Here is an 18,762-nt window from a genome sequence, read left to right as displayed (position 1 = left end):
AAAATGTATTTGGTCCAGTCTGAGGTAACTATATAGTTTGCTCACACGATATTAAATGTAGATTTAAACGGGGGTGGGGGGAAAGCCAATATAGAAATAATTTTATCAAAATCTTACAAACCATAGATTCAATCCTGATTATATTAATATCATATCTGAACATAGTTTTAGATGACTGAGACAGATGTAGCATGGTGTATTTCCTTAACATTTAAAACCACGTTCATTAGGTTTTTCTTCTCTAGCTAATATTTTTGAGAATCAATACTACTGAAATAAAAAGAAAAATAATTAGGGAACCAAGTCCTTTTGCAGGGAAATGAGTAGAGTTTCCACTTCAAATGTTTACTCAAACAGGACAAATATTTGGCTATTCAATCTATTAAATGTATCTTATATTTTGTTTCCTTTCATAGAGGTGGTAGAAATATTTTTTTAAATCTCATCAATACATGGAAGAGATCTCAAATTACAAAAATAAGGTACTACAAGTTTTAAAAGAAACTAATTGAGACATATTTGCAAATTTAAATTAGAATATTATAGACCCAATTAATAAAAGCAACTCCCACCTAATGGTTTGTGATGGAAAAATAAAGCTTTGTAATGTTCTTATAAAAAGTAATGGCGCATTTAATAAAAACTACTCAAAATTAGATTAGAAAATTGCAATACTTGGAATTCAGTGAATTCAAATGCCTCAAATATGATCGAGAAAAAGCTTTTCACACTTTGTATACATGCTATCTTACAAAAGAGGTACCAGATACAAACAAGAGGACAAAAATAAAAGTCTCTGAAAGGTCTCTGATTACTGCTGCCTTAAGAGGCTGTCGAAAATCTGTTTTTCCTGGCCTGTGAATATTCTGGGTAAAAATGCAATATCCTTAGAAAATGAGAAGAATTAAGTGAAAGGAAAGAGATACAAATGAAGTTAGTTTTACTTCTTTGAAAAAATGCTTATTGATTATATATCACTAAACAGGTCCATCTCCAGAAGAACATATCTGTAACGATCTTAACAGAATGCATTATTCAGCTGCAAGATGTTACGCAAATATCAGATACAAGTAGAATACCAAACAGTCCTAAGTCCCACCCACAAAGTTGCAATTTCTCAATACTGTACTTCGGCTGCAATATCACAGTTGTCTGCCTCTGCTAAATAGGAATGCACAGAACAGAGGCCAGAGAACCCTGGGATGGCAAATGGCAGGAAGGACAAAGGAAGTCGTTAAATCTGTGCTCTCCTTTTCAACCAGGGATTCCAACACAGGGAATTCAGACAGAGGATTCAAACACAACATTCTTGCTGTGGGAAACAGAATCGAATATTCTTGACATTATTATCAGTAACATGTACGGGCCCGTTCCAACCTCTGGGTTTTTTCAAATTATTTGTAAAGTTCCTTAAGCTGCACAAACTTTCAGCTGGCTGAAATTCTAGGAACTCCTACCAGTTGTAGAATCAGACCATGTGCCAATTGCTGATGTCTCTTCTTTCGCTCCCTTGTCAATCTGTATTTTAAAATCTACTCAAATTTGCTTGCAGTCAGTCTGCTTGCAACTTTGTCCCAAAGCATGGGCTCTTGACTCGCTCCGTAAAATCGTCAATTCGAAATCAGTATGCATAAAGTATATTAACTATCAATAAGGTATATCACGTAATGAAAAACAAGTCTCTGGAAGGACATCTATACACTGTGCCACTACCGTTTCAGTATGTACTTATTTGGAAACTTCAAAAAAAGCCATCCTGTACCATCCCCTAAACAGAATTCACGTTTAGAATCTCTATAGCGTGTGACCATCGGGAAGTGAACAGAAAGAGTGAAGACGGGAATTAAATTTATCCAGTGGCTGATCTGCTTATTTCCAGCTAGTAGAAAGATTTCAAAAATAAAAATGTGGAATGGGGGGAAACACATCAGAGCAGCTAAGATGCTGCCATGATCACAGCCCTATTCCTCTCAGTAGCAAAGGGGCAGACAGACACGTGTGAAGTGAGCTTCATAAATTTAAAACACACCAAAACTCCGTAACAAAATCACTATCTTGTATTGTTCTCATCTCTTTGTATGGTCTGCAAATGAAATGTACTACACAGAGGCAAGCCTGAGTTTCAACTGTTGAAAATAGTCTTATAAGATCTATTGTCTTTTTGCAGGATATAATTGCAACATGAAAAGAGAAACAGATGAACTATTAAAAGGATTACCATACATTCAAATTTTCAAAGTAAAGGAAAAAAACCATGATGGCTTCACATCCGTGAAATCTTACTCTTTTCTACTGCTGCCAAACTATCACTTGTTCTTTCGAGATTCCCAAGGGGAAGTAAGGACAAAGTCCCTCCACCTGGTGTTACTAAGCAACCAATATTAGAACTTCCTTGAGACCCAAGGTAAAATGATTTTTTCCCCACTATTGTCTTTTCAAGGCCACATGTAAATAACACATTGTTGTGGACTGAGCTATTTTCTTCTTTTATTTCTTTAAATGCCGGGCTTGAACTTCTCAGTAAGGCACATGTAAGAATACACTGCCCGAAACTAAAAGCAGGTTATCCAGACTGCAGGAAAACCCTCGAGGCTGGTAAGCTGGCAGGCACACCGAGTGAGTCAGCGTCAGCGTCAGCGTCAGCGTCAGGGTCGTGTCCATCTCCCTCGGGCTTGGCCCCTGGTCTTGGCCCCTGCGGGAGCGTGGCTCTAGTCTTGGTAGCACCGGAGCCGGAAGCGCTTTCCTCTTCTTCCCCCTGCGCACGCAGCCCTAGTTTCCATTCTGCTAGGGCCAAACTGAAGTCTCAAGCTGCCATCGGAACCACAATCCCCGGATGACATCCTGGCTTTCTCCGAAGCTAACAGTTTCTAAGGAAAGGGTGGAATGGGTGAATTGATTTGAAGTATTTCCTGTCCTGGGGCCAAAATATCCTTTATCAGCAAAAGGCACAAAAATAATAACAAATGGAAAGACTAAATATTCTCACCTGTTGAAACCAACCATAATCACTTAAGAAGAACACTGCGATAAAACAGTGGTTCTAAAGAACCCTCAGCTGCAGTCACTTTTCAATGGGATTCTATTCTTCAGGAAATGGTCAGAATGTTTAATTGACATGTATTCTTCGATCTGACAGTGAAACCAAGCTTCTTCAAATTATTTAAAAGAATGCCAACAAAGGTTTATACAGCTTTATTAGGCCAAAGACACTAAAAACCATTTTGTCCTTAAAATAAGAACATACGATTGAATAATTAAAAGTATCTTAACTCTCCTTTTAACATATACTCAGAAAAATTAAACATGTTTACAATTTCTTTGTAAAGAATCGCTAGAATCGCTAGGCTGAACAGGCCCTGCAAGTGATGGGGCCCTGGTATGACTGACCCTGCTTCCAACGCTTTTCCCATGACCACTAACCACGCCAAGACTGCCAGAGTTCTCGGCGTCCTAACACCCTACACTTCCTAGATTAAGGCAGGCATCGAGAAACAAGATGAGATTCTAGGAACCAACCTGAAGATGAAAAGTGTAAGAAACTTCTAGAAGTACTTTTACTTTGGGAAAACAGATTCAGGACCTGAATTCAGTGGAGCATCCATCTTTCCAGCCATACTTGCTGCCATCTTTAATGAGCCCAGGCAAGAGTAAGAAGGTTTGTGTAGTAACATTTAGAACCTCAGAGACTGTGACCCCACCAGGCTGACAATAGCAGATGATCTGAGCCTTAATAGAAACTACTCCTGCCACCAAGGTGATTTAAAAACTATGGAATTTTATCTCATTTGATACTATCCACCCTCACAACATCCCTGTGAGGTAGGCAGAAAATAGGTGACAGTTTTCACATTTCACAATAGAAAAAGCTGACAGCGTTGAAGGATGTTGACTCTGAAGAACCATAAAGTACCTGTCTTCCTCGTTAAGCAGTTTGTTACACTAAAACAAAAGATACATTTTGCTTTATTAAAAACAAACTACCCTAAAATCAACCCCTCCATTCCCCCCCAAACCAAAAGAATCATTGTAGTTTACCAGTAATCTTGTTAAGTCGAGCTCTCTTTGCCTGAAATGAGTTGCCTTGGTTATTTTTCCTCTTGTTTGATAATGTGCTCTCTGGCTGTGGAAAGACCATCTTTGGAACGTTCTCTACATGAAGTCCTACTTTTAATAGAATACATATATGAGAGTTTATCTAGAATCCAAAGTTAAAACACATGATATTTTTTTTAAATAGCAAAATAGTAAAAATGCTTTGCACTTATGTTTTTTTTTTTTTAACCCAGTGCTTGACATAGAACTTCAAACAACACAAATTTCTCCAGACTGAAAAACTAGAAATAAAAAACTACCAAGTAGTTATTCTTTAGGAAAGAAAAGCAGGAAGAAAAGACTTACTGCTTTTCCCATATTACATACCAAAACACATGCAGAAGCATTTAAAAAGTTAAAGAAAAAAAAAAAACACACACACACACACACACAAAACAAACAAAAACTCCAAAGCCTACTAACAAGAACTTAAAAGTCAAGATCTGAACCCATTTCTATTCAAGAATACTGAGGGCACCTATTATCCAGTACCCATGTTAGACCAGTTATCTCTGGCTCTGTTACACGCTACAAAAGTTAACCATTTATGCTGGGGGGGGGGGGGGCGGAGCCCAATCATTTAACCACACCCCCAAATCACAGGTAGCCAGGGGTTCTGGCTTACTCACTATGAGAGTTCACCCTGCCATAGGAATGAACGTAAGAACATATTTTGTACCAAATGTTTCACTAGATGTGGGCAGATCTTCCTTCTTCTCAACTTCTGATGAAGCTATAGAAGTTGAAGTCTCTTCCTTCTTTGAAGGTACTTTAAACCATTTCCTCTCATCTTTGTCTTTATTGCTGTTAGCGCTGGTGCGAGGTTTGTTCCCTGTTTTATTCTTGGCTGCAGCTGCAGCAGCTGCTTTGACTAAAGCTATCCAATCCTCCAAAGGAAAAACACAAAACACGTAAAGTATTAAAAAATTAATCAAAATTTAATTACACTAATAAAAACACGTATCACATTTTCAAAGCTACTCTCGCACAAATATAAAAATTGAATTAATTACATTTACAAGATAAATCATCAACGTGGTAATTATCAAATTTAATGATCTAATGGCTTAGTGGGATTATATAACCCCTCATGAAACAGGTAAATATTCAATAACAAATATTCCTTCGCTATTATTTTCAGAGGAATAAAATCTAAAATAAAAGGGACACCCTCTAACAAATATGGAACACTACATGACATTCTGTCTCAGTACTTTAGATTTAAATGGTAAACTGTGTTTCTTTTCTGAATACAACAAATCGTAGAAGAAATGAGAGAAAAATGCTTATGTTGCAATTCTGCAAAGGTTAAAAGAAATGCACTCCCAGTGAACAAATTACTATTCTTGGAAGAAGAAGTATGGATAATTTCACAGAATTCAAGATATGATTTAATTAATTTTTAAAGCTTTGACAGCTCGGACACCAACGTATCACAACAGCTTAATATTACTAAAGAAAAAAAGAGCCGCGTGATTTGACCAAGGTGTCTTACATACATACATACGGTCAGGCTCCAGACTAATTTCCCTCACTCTATGACTTCCTGGATTTGTGCTGATTACCACTCTTCTGCGATGCAAGTATTTATTCTTCCTGTGTTTATATTTAAAGTTAACTGCTACATAATTTTTCTAAACTAAAAATGCTTATTGTAAAAAATACAGAGGGGCTCCTGGGTGGTTCAGTCTTAAGCATCCGACTCTTGATTTCAGCTCAGGTCATGATCTCAGGGTCAAGAGATCAAGCCCCACATCAGGCTCTGCACTGGGCGTGGAGCCCACTTGAGATTCTCTCCCCCCAATCCTGCCCCTCCCCCGTGCTCGCTCGTTGCCTCTCTTAAAAAAAAAAAAAAAGGAACTATGTAAGAAACGTGGTGCTAACATTTAAATTTTCACAACCGAGAAAATTTTCTTACAACAAGTATTTGTAGTATTTCTACAGTTAATCTTCCTCTAAGGCCACTAAGCTTCAAAGAGACCAGCTCAAATTCAACCAAAATGGGTAATACACTAAATTTTTAGTCCAAGTAACTAAAAACTACTTCTCAACATCAAATACATTTACTTCACAAGTTATATTAACAAACCTCAATCATTAGTCAATAGAGGCTGACGGTTGCTCAGTCTTGAAAATACATAGTGAAGACAATAAGCCACTAAAAATAAACAACCAACAAAGAGAACCTGTGTTTCTTTCTCTCCCCCGTGATTGAAATGAACTAAAAATATCGTATGATTGCACCAAACTATTCATTCACCAAAGTTCTCTTCAACACCTTGCTACATGTGCCAGGAAGCACGCTAAGCAGTCATGAGACATCAATTTATAAAAGATGCTGCCCGAAAGGACTTAAAACGCATGAGCCCCGGAGTCACCACATCTTTGTTCCTCCCTGGAAAATGCCCAGCATCTATCTTCCTCAGTACTTAAACTGTGTCCCCAGTACATGTCTTATTAGAAAGCAAATTAAGACACAGGTGTAAAATACAGATTTATGTCTCTAGTTGGCAAAAAAACAAAAACAAAAAACACCTCAAAACAAACCAGATAAACCAATATTGTCCAACCCCATGTTTACTTAGAGCCACGTTTTTTTGGTCCTACCTGTAAGGAATTGAAAGGCAAATAAAATGAACTATAAGACAGTGTGATAGGAGAGGCAGTGGAGGAATAAACAAAATACCACGGAAGAACAAAACAGAAAAGATTAATTGTGACGTAAGAGAAAGGCTAGTGGAAAGCTTCAGGGAACATGACAGAGGAGCTGAACCCTACAGCAGATATCTTTGAGGCAAAAGGCAGAAGGAAAGGCATCCAAGGGCACCGCAAGCAAGAAGGAAACCATTAGACAAAGTCATGACGATCAGAATATGTGCGAATAGGCACAAGGGGTGGAAGTGGTCTGGGGAGCCCAAGTGCTACGTCTAGGTTGAACTCTGAGACTGACATTACAGTACTAGAGAAAGAAAGCACCAATCAAACAGACAGTAATCAACAACGCAGAAAGAGAAACAAAAGTACAACCAGACAAGCAAAGTGTTAAGTTCAGCAGAGATCTGTACAGTCTTATTAAGAGCAGAGTGCTTAATTTTGGGTTCCATGTTGTGGGAAAAATTTTAAGTTAATGTTACAGAAATGCTGAAAAATGCCAGAAGTAAATGCTACTCCAGCTCTTTCCTCTTTCCAATGAACAGCAAACTGGGAGAGATTCGTGTTGTATCTCTTAAAAGTGCAATTCGATATTTTTTAAAAGTTCCTGATCATGTGACTTGTTAATCATGGAATCAATGCAATTGTGTCATTAAAGAATCCTCCCATTATTTTGCCCTTCTATTTGTCATTTATTTGGTTTATCTATATTTTTTATTTTAAATTTTTTTTTTTTAACGTTTATTTATTTTTGAGAGAGAGAGAGACAGAGCATGAACGGGGGGAGGGTCAGAGAGAGGGAGACACGGAATCTGAAACAGGCTCCAGGCCCTGAGCAGTCAGCACAGGGCCCGACGTGGGGCTCGAACTCACGGAGTGTGAGATCGTGACCTGAGCCAAAGTCGGCCGCTTAACCGACTGAGCCACCCAAGCGCCCCTATATTTTTTATTTTAAAGAGAGCACGCGCGAGCTGGGGAGAAGGGCAGAGGGAGGGAAAGGGAGAATCCTAAGCAGGCTCCATATTCAACACAGAGCCCAACACAGGACTCAATCCCACAACCCTGGGATCATGACCTGAGCCAAAATCAAGAGTCGGACATTCAACCGACTGAACCAGCCAGGCACTCCCCCCTTCTACTTTTAAATAGGTAAGATTCACTATTAAAAATAACTGGTGTGGGGGCACCTGGGTGGCTCAGTCGGTTGAGCATCCGACTTCGGCTCAGGTCATGATCTCACAGTTCATGGGTTCGAGCCCCGCGTCGGGCTCTGACAGCTAGGAGCCAGGAGCCTGGAGCCTGCTTCGGATTCTGTGTCTCCCTCTCTCTGCCCCTTCCCCGCTCATGCTCTGTCTCTCTCTGTCTCTCAAAGATGATAAACGTTAAAAAAAAAAAATTTCTTTTAATAATTGGTGTGATCCTTCCACGAATTAGAACTCATGATATGCTTCAAAGTTCCCTGTAGGTAACAGAGCAGCACAAGATATGGAGCATGCTGGAAACTAGATGGGAGTTCAGAGTTACTCTGCACATGATGCCTAAGTGAAATTTTAGGTCAGTCACTCAATTCCCTAAGTTCTGAATTCCTCAGATGTGAAACAGAAGTATCAGTTACAGCTATGTCAAAGGATCTGCTATGGGAACCCAATTAAATAATGTATGCAGAACAAAGTTTCATAAATGGTACAGGAGCTTATGAGCAAAGCTTTAATACTAGTGAGCTTTACATCAGCACACTTGCAAAAAGACAAGACAGGATAGAAAAAGCCACAGGAAGTTTAGAGAAGAGTATTTCCATATCGCATCTACTTATCCTTTGCTAGTTTCATAAATTTACTGTATATCTTTACAAAGGAATTCTCAAGGTACTAAAAATTTAGAAAATATATGCAAAGTTGGATTCTCTCAGCACTTCCCACACAACACCTGACTTAGTCTATTTCCTACATGAAAACAAGGCAAAACTTTTTGGGAAACAAAGACACTTTGAAAAGAGCGTTTTATAAAAAAACAATTCTACAAATATTTTTAGCATGCTTGTGATTAAAAATTATGAAGAAAAAATGTAAATTAAGGATATAGTGCTACCCGTGTTCTTTCAATAGTTTATATTCAGGATTGATTTTAACGTTCACACACATCATAATGTAACTACTTATTAAAAGTAAACACCCAATACATCCAATGAATTTTTATAACTTGTAATTTTACCACAAACCAAACTGGCTCAGTATCTCACGTTGGAAAAAAATGAAGTTTTAGAGTTAGTGCCATCTCACAAACATGTGAATAACCAGAATAATAAAGAATAGCCTTAAAGCAAAAAAAAAACAAAAAAAAAAAACAAAAAAAAAAAAAGAGAGAGAGAGAGAGAGAATTTTGTTTAATTAAACAGGCACATACTAAGTTCCCGATGTTTTAATCTTTCTATGCAGTAACCAAGAAATCACACCACTGAATGCTTAAAGGAACATTTTATTTATACATACAAGTAGGAAGACACAAAGCAATTTCCCGGTCAAAAGCATTTCCATTTTAAACTGCATTTCCATATTAACTGGGGAAGAAATGCCAGCTGATCACTGCAAAACTAAATTTTTAAAAAGCAGGTGATTTAAAACGATCACACTTCTCAGAAGATAGGAGGAATTTTTTTTTTTTTTTTTTTTTTTTTTTTTTTTTTTTTATTGCAGTGATCCACATTTCTAGATTACTAAATGTATACACTTGGCTGGAGCTGACCAGATGATTTCAACACGTTTCAGAATGACATTTTTCACTGCACAGTATGGAACAAATACAAGCGTATTTCCATATTAGACACTTTCATAGGTTACTTTCAATTCTAAAAATTAATTGTAGGTCCAGGTGCTGAAAATCCCAAATAACAGCAGAACATAAAAGAAAATATTTTAAATTTCTAGTGGCACCTTTTCTCTCCAGTATTTCAGGAAACATACTCAACCAATGGAATCATGGTTTTCACTTCATCCCAGACTCTCCTTCCAATGCTTACCGTTCATCATTCTTGCTTTGAGCAGTGACAAGGCATTTTAACACACTGCTTACATCCTATGACTCACAGAGCCCTACCTGAAGCAGCCTACAGAGTGTCAGGTAAGCGCCTTTTAAAAGAAGATGAATGACTATGATTTATAAAAGGAAAGAAGATAAGAAACTCAATATAAAATTTTATATTAAAAATTAACTTTCTAAATGATACTATATACCAGGAAAAACAAAACAAAATTAAAAAAAGGCACTTACCTCACTTCCCATAGACTGGTTCCACGATCCAGCTGGGTCGATAGGACAACACCAGCTTAGTGGATGCTGGGATTTCACCTGGAACAGAAACTAGTGACCTATAACTTTAGCAGGTCTAAAGCCAAAGAAGCAAAAATCAAGTGTGTAATTTATCTTACAGTCTAAGCTTCTTTTTCTTGCTGCTATTTGGGGCTATCAGCACATAATCCTACAATTAGTTCCCTTTAATATATATATGTATATGTATCTTTTTTTTTTTTTGATTGGTCACCATTCAAGAAGACATCCCTTTGGGTAGCTAGGAATGCTGAACTCTCTTACCTGCCCCTTAGCATCCTCGGGCATGGCTTTAATGTGCATTCTTTTTAAACAACGAATTACTCCATCGTAAAACTGAACTGTGAATGTTCCTAAAACAGGAGCAAGTCAGAATCATTAGAAAATACAACTGAATCTTATAGCAACACTTGAAACCTAACAAGTAACGCCCTAACAGAAAGAAACACACTCTGATCGCAGTAACTGCACACACACACCCGTTAAGAACTGCAGGAAGTTGGAGAAGTTTATTTTCTCTTCCCTTCTAATAAGATCATTACTTATAAACATATATAATATTTCTATAAGAATTATCATTTGCTCTCTTTGGAAGTTTCTTTCCAAGTAACAGAGAGAAAGAACTGATATGGGGGAAAAATCATTTATTCAGGAAAAGATTATTCCTTTCACCGTATTAGTGAACTGGTAAGTAAGAATTAGATCCACAGGCTTTTAAGCAGAAAATACTTTACAGACCATCTACATGAAAGTGTTCCTGTGCCGATCAGAACACTGATTTCCAGGGAGGCTGAACGCTGCACCCACAGCAGTCAGCCGAACAGCAGCACAGCTGTAACCAACCCCCCATCCCGAGGCCTTTCCCACTAAGTCAACCTGCCTTCAGGACTCAACACCCTGCCTTAATGACAACCACAAGGTATATTCAGGTTTTGCCACAGAGTCCATGCTTTCAAGTCAATAAAAGTCAGTACTGCCACAAAGCATAAATTACGTAGATTTTATACTTAAGAAATTCCAACGTTTTTCTATCATTTCCTGTACAAATGATGGCTGAGAGCCCCTTTAAGTAAACATGTACTGGACCTTTACAAAACAAGTCAAAACAGTAAGTGTCATAATTGGTATCACTGGCTTTGAACTTGGCACCAAACCAGACATATATCTACAAAACATTTTCCTTAATTTTGTAATGTGAACATCATTTCATTTCATATTTTCTGTGATTAGCATAATTCACAGTGCTGCACGTATAAGGCTCTAAACCCAAGTCATTGAAAAAAACTGATGAGCTGAGTAACCAGGACGTAAAGACACTGAGAAAGCGTTGAGACTACCGAACCCCACGTGCACCTGACACCTGACCACCGCCACCCTGCAACGGCCTGAACTCCTCCTGCAGGAACCGCCTTCCAGATGAGAGCAGGTTCCACGCCACCCCAGCCGGGCACTCATCCCTCCCTGCTGCTGATCACACCGGTGCCGCCCTTGTGATGCCTTCCTCCTTTCCTCCCTCAGCCTACTCTTTGAGGATCAGCTCTTCAAATCCCACCCGTGACATGAACACTTCCCCGTCCCCTCTGGTTTACACATTCGCCCCTCCTCTTCAACTTCTCTAAGACTTATTACAAACACGTAAACGTTCGTAACTGCAGGTTTTGTTTAGCTCTTACAGTGAACAGAAGGCCTCCTGAAGGCTTCCTTTGCCTTTGCCTTTGCCTTTGCCTTTGCCTTTGCCTTCCCTTGGCGGGGGCGGGGGCGGGGGGGGGAGAGAATGCATATGGCGGGCAGGCTCATCCGTCACGTGGGACATACAGAAATCGCAAAATAAAGACCTCTAGTGGAGATATTTTATTTTATTTTTTTTTTTTATTTTTTTCTTTCAACGTTTATTTATTTTTGGGACAGAGAGAGACAGAGCATGAACGGGGGAGGGGCAGAGAGAGAGGGAGACACAGAATCGGAAACAGGCTCCAGGCTCTGAGCCATCAGCCCAGAGCCTGACGCGGGGCACGAACCCACGGACCGCGAGATCGTGACCTGAGCTGAAGTCGGACGCTTAACCGACTGCGCCACCCAGGCGCCCCTAGTGGAGGTATTTTAAAAAGAAATCGTATCTGCTAACACTTCACTAAGGGTGCACTCAAACTGCTCCCAAAACGGCAGAGACTGCAGTGAGCGTCACCACTCTTCCACGAATACAAGCTCAATTTTCTGTGCTCTATGCCCATGGACAAATGGGATGGGACAAAATAGGACGGCTCTGCTTCTGAGTGCACTGCATGTGTGTGTACACGTGTACTTGTATATGCTACACTCCCAAGGAGTATAAGCACGGAGACAAGATCTCAGAGCTCTCCACACTCAAAGAAACGGCTCTTCAGCAAAATACAGAGTGCTGGGGCGCCTGAGTGGCTCAGTCGGTTCAACGTCCGATTCTCGACTTAGGCTCAGGTCAGGATCTCACAGTTCATGAATTCGAGCCCGCATCAGGCTCGGTGCTGACAGCGCAGAGCCTGCTTGGGATTTCTGTCTCCTTCTCTCTCTGTCCCTCCCCCACTTCCTCTCTCTCAATCTCTCTCTCTCAAAATAAATAAACATGAACTTTAAAAATATAAAATGGAGACTGTTGTTTAATTTTGCATCATCTTCTTTTATTTTGGGTGGATCCTATTAATTATCCCAAAGAATTGATCCGTTACTGCCTCCTTTATTTCCACAACCTGCTGCTGACTGCCCACATGCTATAAACCTGGAGGGCCCGTGTGTATTAGACACAGGAACATGGGCTCCGTAACAGAGCTCTCAAGAAGCTAAGTGCACAGTGAGGTGAAGCATACCAGGAAAGGAAAAGTAACCTGCAAACCTAACAGAGACGTCCCTCAACTCCTGCAGGAGGAAGGTGACTGGTGGTAGTAAAATCATAGCCATATCTGTTATTTCAATTCCTTAAAACAATAAACTGGAATAGGGCTTTATAAAGTTGTATCATAATTTTTTGGTAGACAACACTGATTTGCTTTTTCACACCTAACATTCTTTAATATGTCTCTTTTTAAATGTTTTCCTCTTTTGTCTCCTCTTACCTCCCATGTTTTCTCAAGTTTGTTGTTACTTTAAATCCTCAGCTTAACTCCCTTCCACGTTTCTTTCCCATCACCTCCAAAAAAAGTCAAATTCTGTAGCAAGATTACAAGACATTCCATACGCAGATCCCTGCTTCTCTCTCCCAGCTCTTCTGATATTCCACTCCCTTCAAAGGACTCCTTCACTCCAGTTACAACGAAGTCTTGCAGTTCCTAAAAAGCAGCGGGCCTCTCTTCTATTCTTCTGCAATATGCCATTTCATTTCTTTTGTCAGAAAAGCCTTTCGTTCCCTCTTTAGCTGACCTGTTTGTCTTTCGGGTTTAAAGTGCCCCCTTACTTAAATCCTTCTCTTGCAAAGAAGCTGTCACTCAATGTGTGTTTCTTTAGTAAACAGAACGGATGAGTGGTCAAGTTTAAGAAACAATTGTTACAGAAAATGGATGTATTCTTGACTTGGAAATATACTTACAAGTATTTCACAACTTATTAAAATGAGATTTTTAAGCAAGAAATTTAAAAAATAAAATAGTTAAGCATAGTTCCAATACTAATTTAAATACCAATTCTCATGCCTTTCCAAATTCCTCAGTCTTCAAGTCCTGTTTTCTTAAATACATTATCCGCCCCACAGATTTATTAGCCTTGGCCACACGAACACACCCGATTCCTGTGTTATTTTCAACATCACTGGTCAGTTCAGTAATTTCTGCTCAATATGAATGTTTAGATGCCACAAAGGCTATCGGGAAATTTCCCTTTCGATTATTCACAGAAACTAAGAAAAAAGGGGCAGTGGAAAAAGGCAATAAAGGAAATCCTCAAACTGATAAGTTCCCACACTCTTTCCTCAGAAAAAACACTGTACTGTATTTTATTTCCAAGTGGAACTGACTTGAATTTTCCTGTATCCTTAACCTTCCCTAACACTCTGGATGAGTTGCTCATAAAAATAACTTGGCCGGCAAACTGGAAACAGAGAAGGAGAAATAAAATGCACATAATATAAGCCTGTCAACTAAAAGCTGAACAATTTTAACCAACTTTCACACTTCTAATTTAAACAGTTTATTTAGGTGGTAAGCAGATCATGTATCATGTTATTCTATACGATATGTAACAATGAAATACTCCCAGAAAAGAGTATCAGCAGGCAATTCTTTAAGTATAAGACAGACAGAAGTAACAGTGGTGACAATTACAAGAATTAAAATTAGAAACAGTTAAATTTTACTATCAATCCCATTTTAAATCTAAGATCATTTCAAATACATACCTTCTTTGTTAATTGCTTCAATCTTGGCAGGGTAATAGCGACAGTCTGTCCAACGAGCCAAAACTTCTTCTCCAGCTTTGAAATCCTATTTTAAACAACTTTTAAGATCAATACCATGTATAATAAATAAGCATTTCCTTTATAAAAACAAGCTTTTGTAATATTTAACAGAATTCCTTTTAGAATATGTCATTACACATCTAGCAAACGGGAAGAAGATTGCTACTTACAAAGAAATCTTCCTCATCTTTTAGCCCTTCTTTTCTTAATGCGGGTCTCTCCAGGGGTCTCAACCTATTGCTATCCCAGTAAATCCACTCATCATAACGATGACTCCAACGCTCAAAATGGACCAACATCTTGCCCTCCTCATAGTCGATTTTTTCAATCCGTGACGGATACCTCCAAGATAAAAAGGAGCTTCACATCAAGAGAAAATTCTTACATTTGTTTACACAAAGTATTAAAAAGGATAATTTAACTGAAAACACTGCTTACCGTTAAATCCATAAACAAAACGATATGGTCCATATTTTTAAACAATTGAACCAACAAAGGTTGCTTTATTATTATTTGTCTTTAATGTCTGGTCTCAATATCCAGTGAAATAAATACTTCAGGGGTGCCTGGATGGCTCAGGTTATGATCTCGCAGTTTGTGAGTTCGAGCCCTGCCTCGGGCTCTGTGCTAACAGCTAAGAGCCTGGAGCCTGTTTCAGATTCTGTGTCTCCTCCTCTCTCTGCCCCTCCCATGCTCATGCTCTGTCTCCCTCTGTCTCTCAATAAGTAAATGTTAAAAAAGTTTTTTAAAAAAATACTTCAATACATTCCCAGTGGAACTATAAATTACCTGCACTGTTTTTAATTGGAAAGCACACTTCAAGAGCCTTAAAAGATTGCTACTTTTTGCCTCAATCATTACAAATCTGGAACTATACATACAAAACATTAATAAAGAAAATACAAGCCACCTAAAAATATGGTTAGAAAAAAATACAAACAATGGCATACCCACTGAATGGAAAATTATAGTCTTTAAATGTGGTATCTGCAAAAAATTTACATAGGGAAATGTAAAGTAGCAGCACTGTGTTCAGCAGAATTATAAGTAAAACAAATTTGTCTGGCAAAATATACCAACATGTTCATTTGTCTCTTTATGACACAAAATCACTTTGTTTTTTCTATTTCTCTGTACTTTCCAATATTTTAAAATGCACATCAGGGTGCCTGGATGCCTCAGTCGGTTAAGCATCCGACTTTAGCTCAGGTCATGACCTCGCAGTTCATGGGTTCAAGACCCACATCAGGCTCTGAGCTGTCAGCACAGAGCCTGCTTCCAATTCTGTGTCTTCCTCTCTCTTTCTCCCCCTCCCCTACTTGCACTCTGTCTCTCTCTCTCTCAAAAACTAAAAATAAATAAATAAATACATAAAACGCACATTAATGACAGTAGGGGAAAAGCTCAGTTAAACTTTAAATTCTAAAATATAAAAACAACAGTACATTGTTCTGTCTCTCTGTGTGATGACTCTCCTACGGTAAAATCTAAAATAGAAATTAGTTAACTTGAAACTTTCAACAAGGAAAATTGCCTCATCCTTCCTAATGTACTGTATTAAATGTTCACCGATGACTCAAAAGTTTTTAAAAACTATCATTAAATAACCATAAGAATTCAACAGTAGCACATAGATGATTCAGCCCTAATAGTTTATTTCATATTTTTGCTAGTTTGTGATAAATCTGGAATTTTTCTTCTCCCTACAGAAAACTGGCTTTCAGCATAAGCACGACAGACCTTACAGAGCTTCGAAATTCAGGAACTGATTACCATAAGCTTTGTATCACTCATGCTATTCAAAGCTTCTTAAGCATTCCAAGGGCCCTGAATCCTCCTCTGGGGTAGCTTCTTGGCTCCGGTGTAGGTTGGGTTTTCCCACTTGGGGTCTCCTCAAAAACACCACGCACCCACGCTAGGTCAAACATTCGTGCTTTTGTACCTTCCGTCCTTTTGGCCCAGCCCTGGGCGGCCTCCCCTTCCCCTTTCTACTCCTCATTCCAGACCCGGTTGAATGTGCAACCCCCTCCCCCTGCCCCTGCAGCCCTCCCTGCACCCACCTGGCCAGAACCATCTCAGGGCAGGCTCCCAAACCGTGTGCTGCAGAGCATTTACAGCCCTTGCAACGTTAAGACCGGTGACACACAGAAAGGGTCTGATGGTTAAACAGCCTGGGAAAATACTGGCTAAAAAGTTTAATTCTTTTCTTTATTGAAAGACTTCTTGGTCTTGTCAACAACAGAGAGATGAAACATTTACTAGTACTGAAGTTAAAGAAATATGTAATCCTTTTATCACGGAACATCTGTTAACATCTCTCGTGCTAGCAGACATCTAAGGGACTTGGTTGTAGAAGCTACTCTGGCCTGTGAGCTTCAAGGAATAACAGAGTGACGTCCATCGTTGCATCCCCCAGCATCTAGCCGAGTGACAGACAGACACAGCACCAGCCGCCATTCGGGGGAAGTTCAGAATGAGTGAGAAGTGACCTTAAAGACCACCTGCACGTTTCTTCATAACTAAGAAGGCTGTCGACCTTACAGCCCTAAGTTAGAGCTTACTCTTAGTCTTTCGGGGCGGGGGGCGGGGGGGCGGCGTGGATGAGGAAACATTCTGTTAAAGACAGGCAGAAAAACAAGAAAACCCCAAAACCCAGGGAACTAACATACTCCCCAAGGTGAACACACTGACCCTACCCGCTCAGAATCAGTGCCGTAATGCCGGTCTCTTGCAACACTGCTCTGATTGTATGGTTTTGTTCCTCTGGTTTTTACAACATAAAAACTGTCAACAGCGCCGAGGGAAGCCTAGAGGTAAGGTTGCCCTTTAGTTTATTTTCCAACACTCACCAGCCACTTCACCACTATAAAAAGAGATTTTCTTTCAACTATAAAAATGAATAAATTTATACTTCCACGTGTTTATTATCACACCTTTTTATTATTGAGCAAAACATTAGGGGTTTATCCTCTAGGTTCCTTCAAATTCTAAATGTAAACAACTCCACATATTTAAAACATTTCTCAAAGTGAAAATGGTCCACAGGAAGAGTCCAACACATCTTTATTTTCATAACATGACTGAATTCAGCACAGAGTCAGAATCTAAATAAGTTCATATAATTTAAATCTGAACTGCACTTTTAAGTAACTTACACTTTTCCTAAAATCTTTCAAATTCTGTTTCACTGACAGGATGCCTGATGCAACAACCAGACTTGTGGGGAAGTGCTTCAGGATAATTTACAGTATATTATACTCTTTCCATAAATATCCAGAGATGGAGAGGTAAACTTCAGATGAAAGCCAACAATTAAATAAGTAACACATACCCAAGATTCGTATCTCTTTTCATTCTTACAATGTTTACTCATCAAATTCTGAATCTTAAATAAAGGAGCCATAAATATTACCATTATTTTTTTTTTTCAACGTTTATTTATTTTTGGGACAGAGAGAGACAGAGCATGAACGGGGGAGGGTCAGAGAGAGAGGGAGACACAGAATCGGAAACAGGCTCCAGGCTCTGAGCCATCAGCCCAGAGCCCGACGCGGGGCTCGAACTCACGGACCGTGAGATCGTGACCTGGTTGAAGTCGGACGCTTAACCGACTGCGCCACCCAGGCGCCCCAATATTACCATTATTAACAATGACTGAATTTCTGTTCATTCAGTCAACACATATTTGGGCACCTAATAAGATTAAGGAACTTGCTAGGCACTGTTGGTAGGTAAAAAGGAAACATAATTAACTGCTGTCTTCAAGGAGCTTAGCTTAGAGTCAGACAAGGAGAGAGATGACTCAGAATATTTACATGTACGTTAGGCTCTCTGTTCTTTCCTTACTGAGTGTCAACTACTCTTTATATACCTTTTCTCCTTGGATCCTGGTAACCATCCAAGGTATAGATAACACAGTCCCCATTTCACAGATGACTGTCCAAGAATACACATGGCAGAGCATTCGCAGCCAAAACCAACTGGCACAAAAGCCTACAGGAAAACTGGGATAAGGCCCGTATCAAAGTAATTATATCATATATGGTAAACTGCTAAGTATATATAAAAATTTTCGATAAGATGCTATTAACAGTTCAGAGAAAACTGGGGAGTGCACTGCATGTTCTTGGGAGACCTAATCTACATCGGTCTTAGTAACAGCCTCCAGGACTTAGACCTAATGAGCCTGGTACAAACAAAGGTAAAGTATACACACTTTCAGTTTGCCGATGTTCATTTACTTAAAGCCAAAGTCAGGCAATCAGCCAGATAAT

The 18,762-nt window shown here is 39.2% G+C and overlaps 1 protein-coding gene across 4 annotated transcripts in view; it reads right to left on the bottom strand.

Annotated features, from left to right (window-relative positions):
• The window catches only part of PHF20L1 (PHD finger protein 20 like 1), an 89,283-nt gene that overhangs the window by 54,697 nt on the left and 15,824 nt on the right, over nucleotides 1–18,762 (bottom strand). For 2 of the 4 annotated variants that reach the window (XM_040494459.1, XM_040494458.1), the window contains exons 3-8: nucleotides 14,659–14,830; nucleotides 14,429–14,513; nucleotides 10,333–10,421; nucleotides 10,012–10,089; nucleotides 4,772–4,979; nucleotides 4,036–4,161 (exon numbers count right to left, since the gene is read on the bottom strand). In XM_040494459.1, coding sequence (XP_040350393.1) covers nucleotides 4,036–4,161; nucleotides 4,772–4,979; nucleotides 10,012–10,089; nucleotides 10,333–10,421; nucleotides 14,429–14,513; nucleotides 14,659–14,830 — 758 coding nt within the window. The remainder of the gene's footprint in view (nucleotides 1–4,035; nucleotides 4,162–4,771; nucleotides 4,980–10,011; nucleotides 10,090–10,332; nucleotides 10,422–14,428; nucleotides 14,514–14,658; nucleotides 14,831–18,762) is intronic. The other 2 variants (XM_040494460.1, XM_040494461.1) reach the window with 1 other exon arrangement.

Source organism: Herpailurus yagouaroundi, unplaced genomic scaffold (genome assembly GCF_014898765.1).
Source record: "Herpailurus yagouaroundi ecotype Mexico unplaced genomic scaffold, PumYag 186, whole genome shotgun sequence".
Classification (NCBI taxonomy): Eukaryota; Metazoa; Chordata; class Mammalia; order Carnivora; family Felidae; genus Herpailurus; species Herpailurus yagouaroundi.
This window is presented reverse-complemented; position numbering and strand designations above follow the sequence as displayed.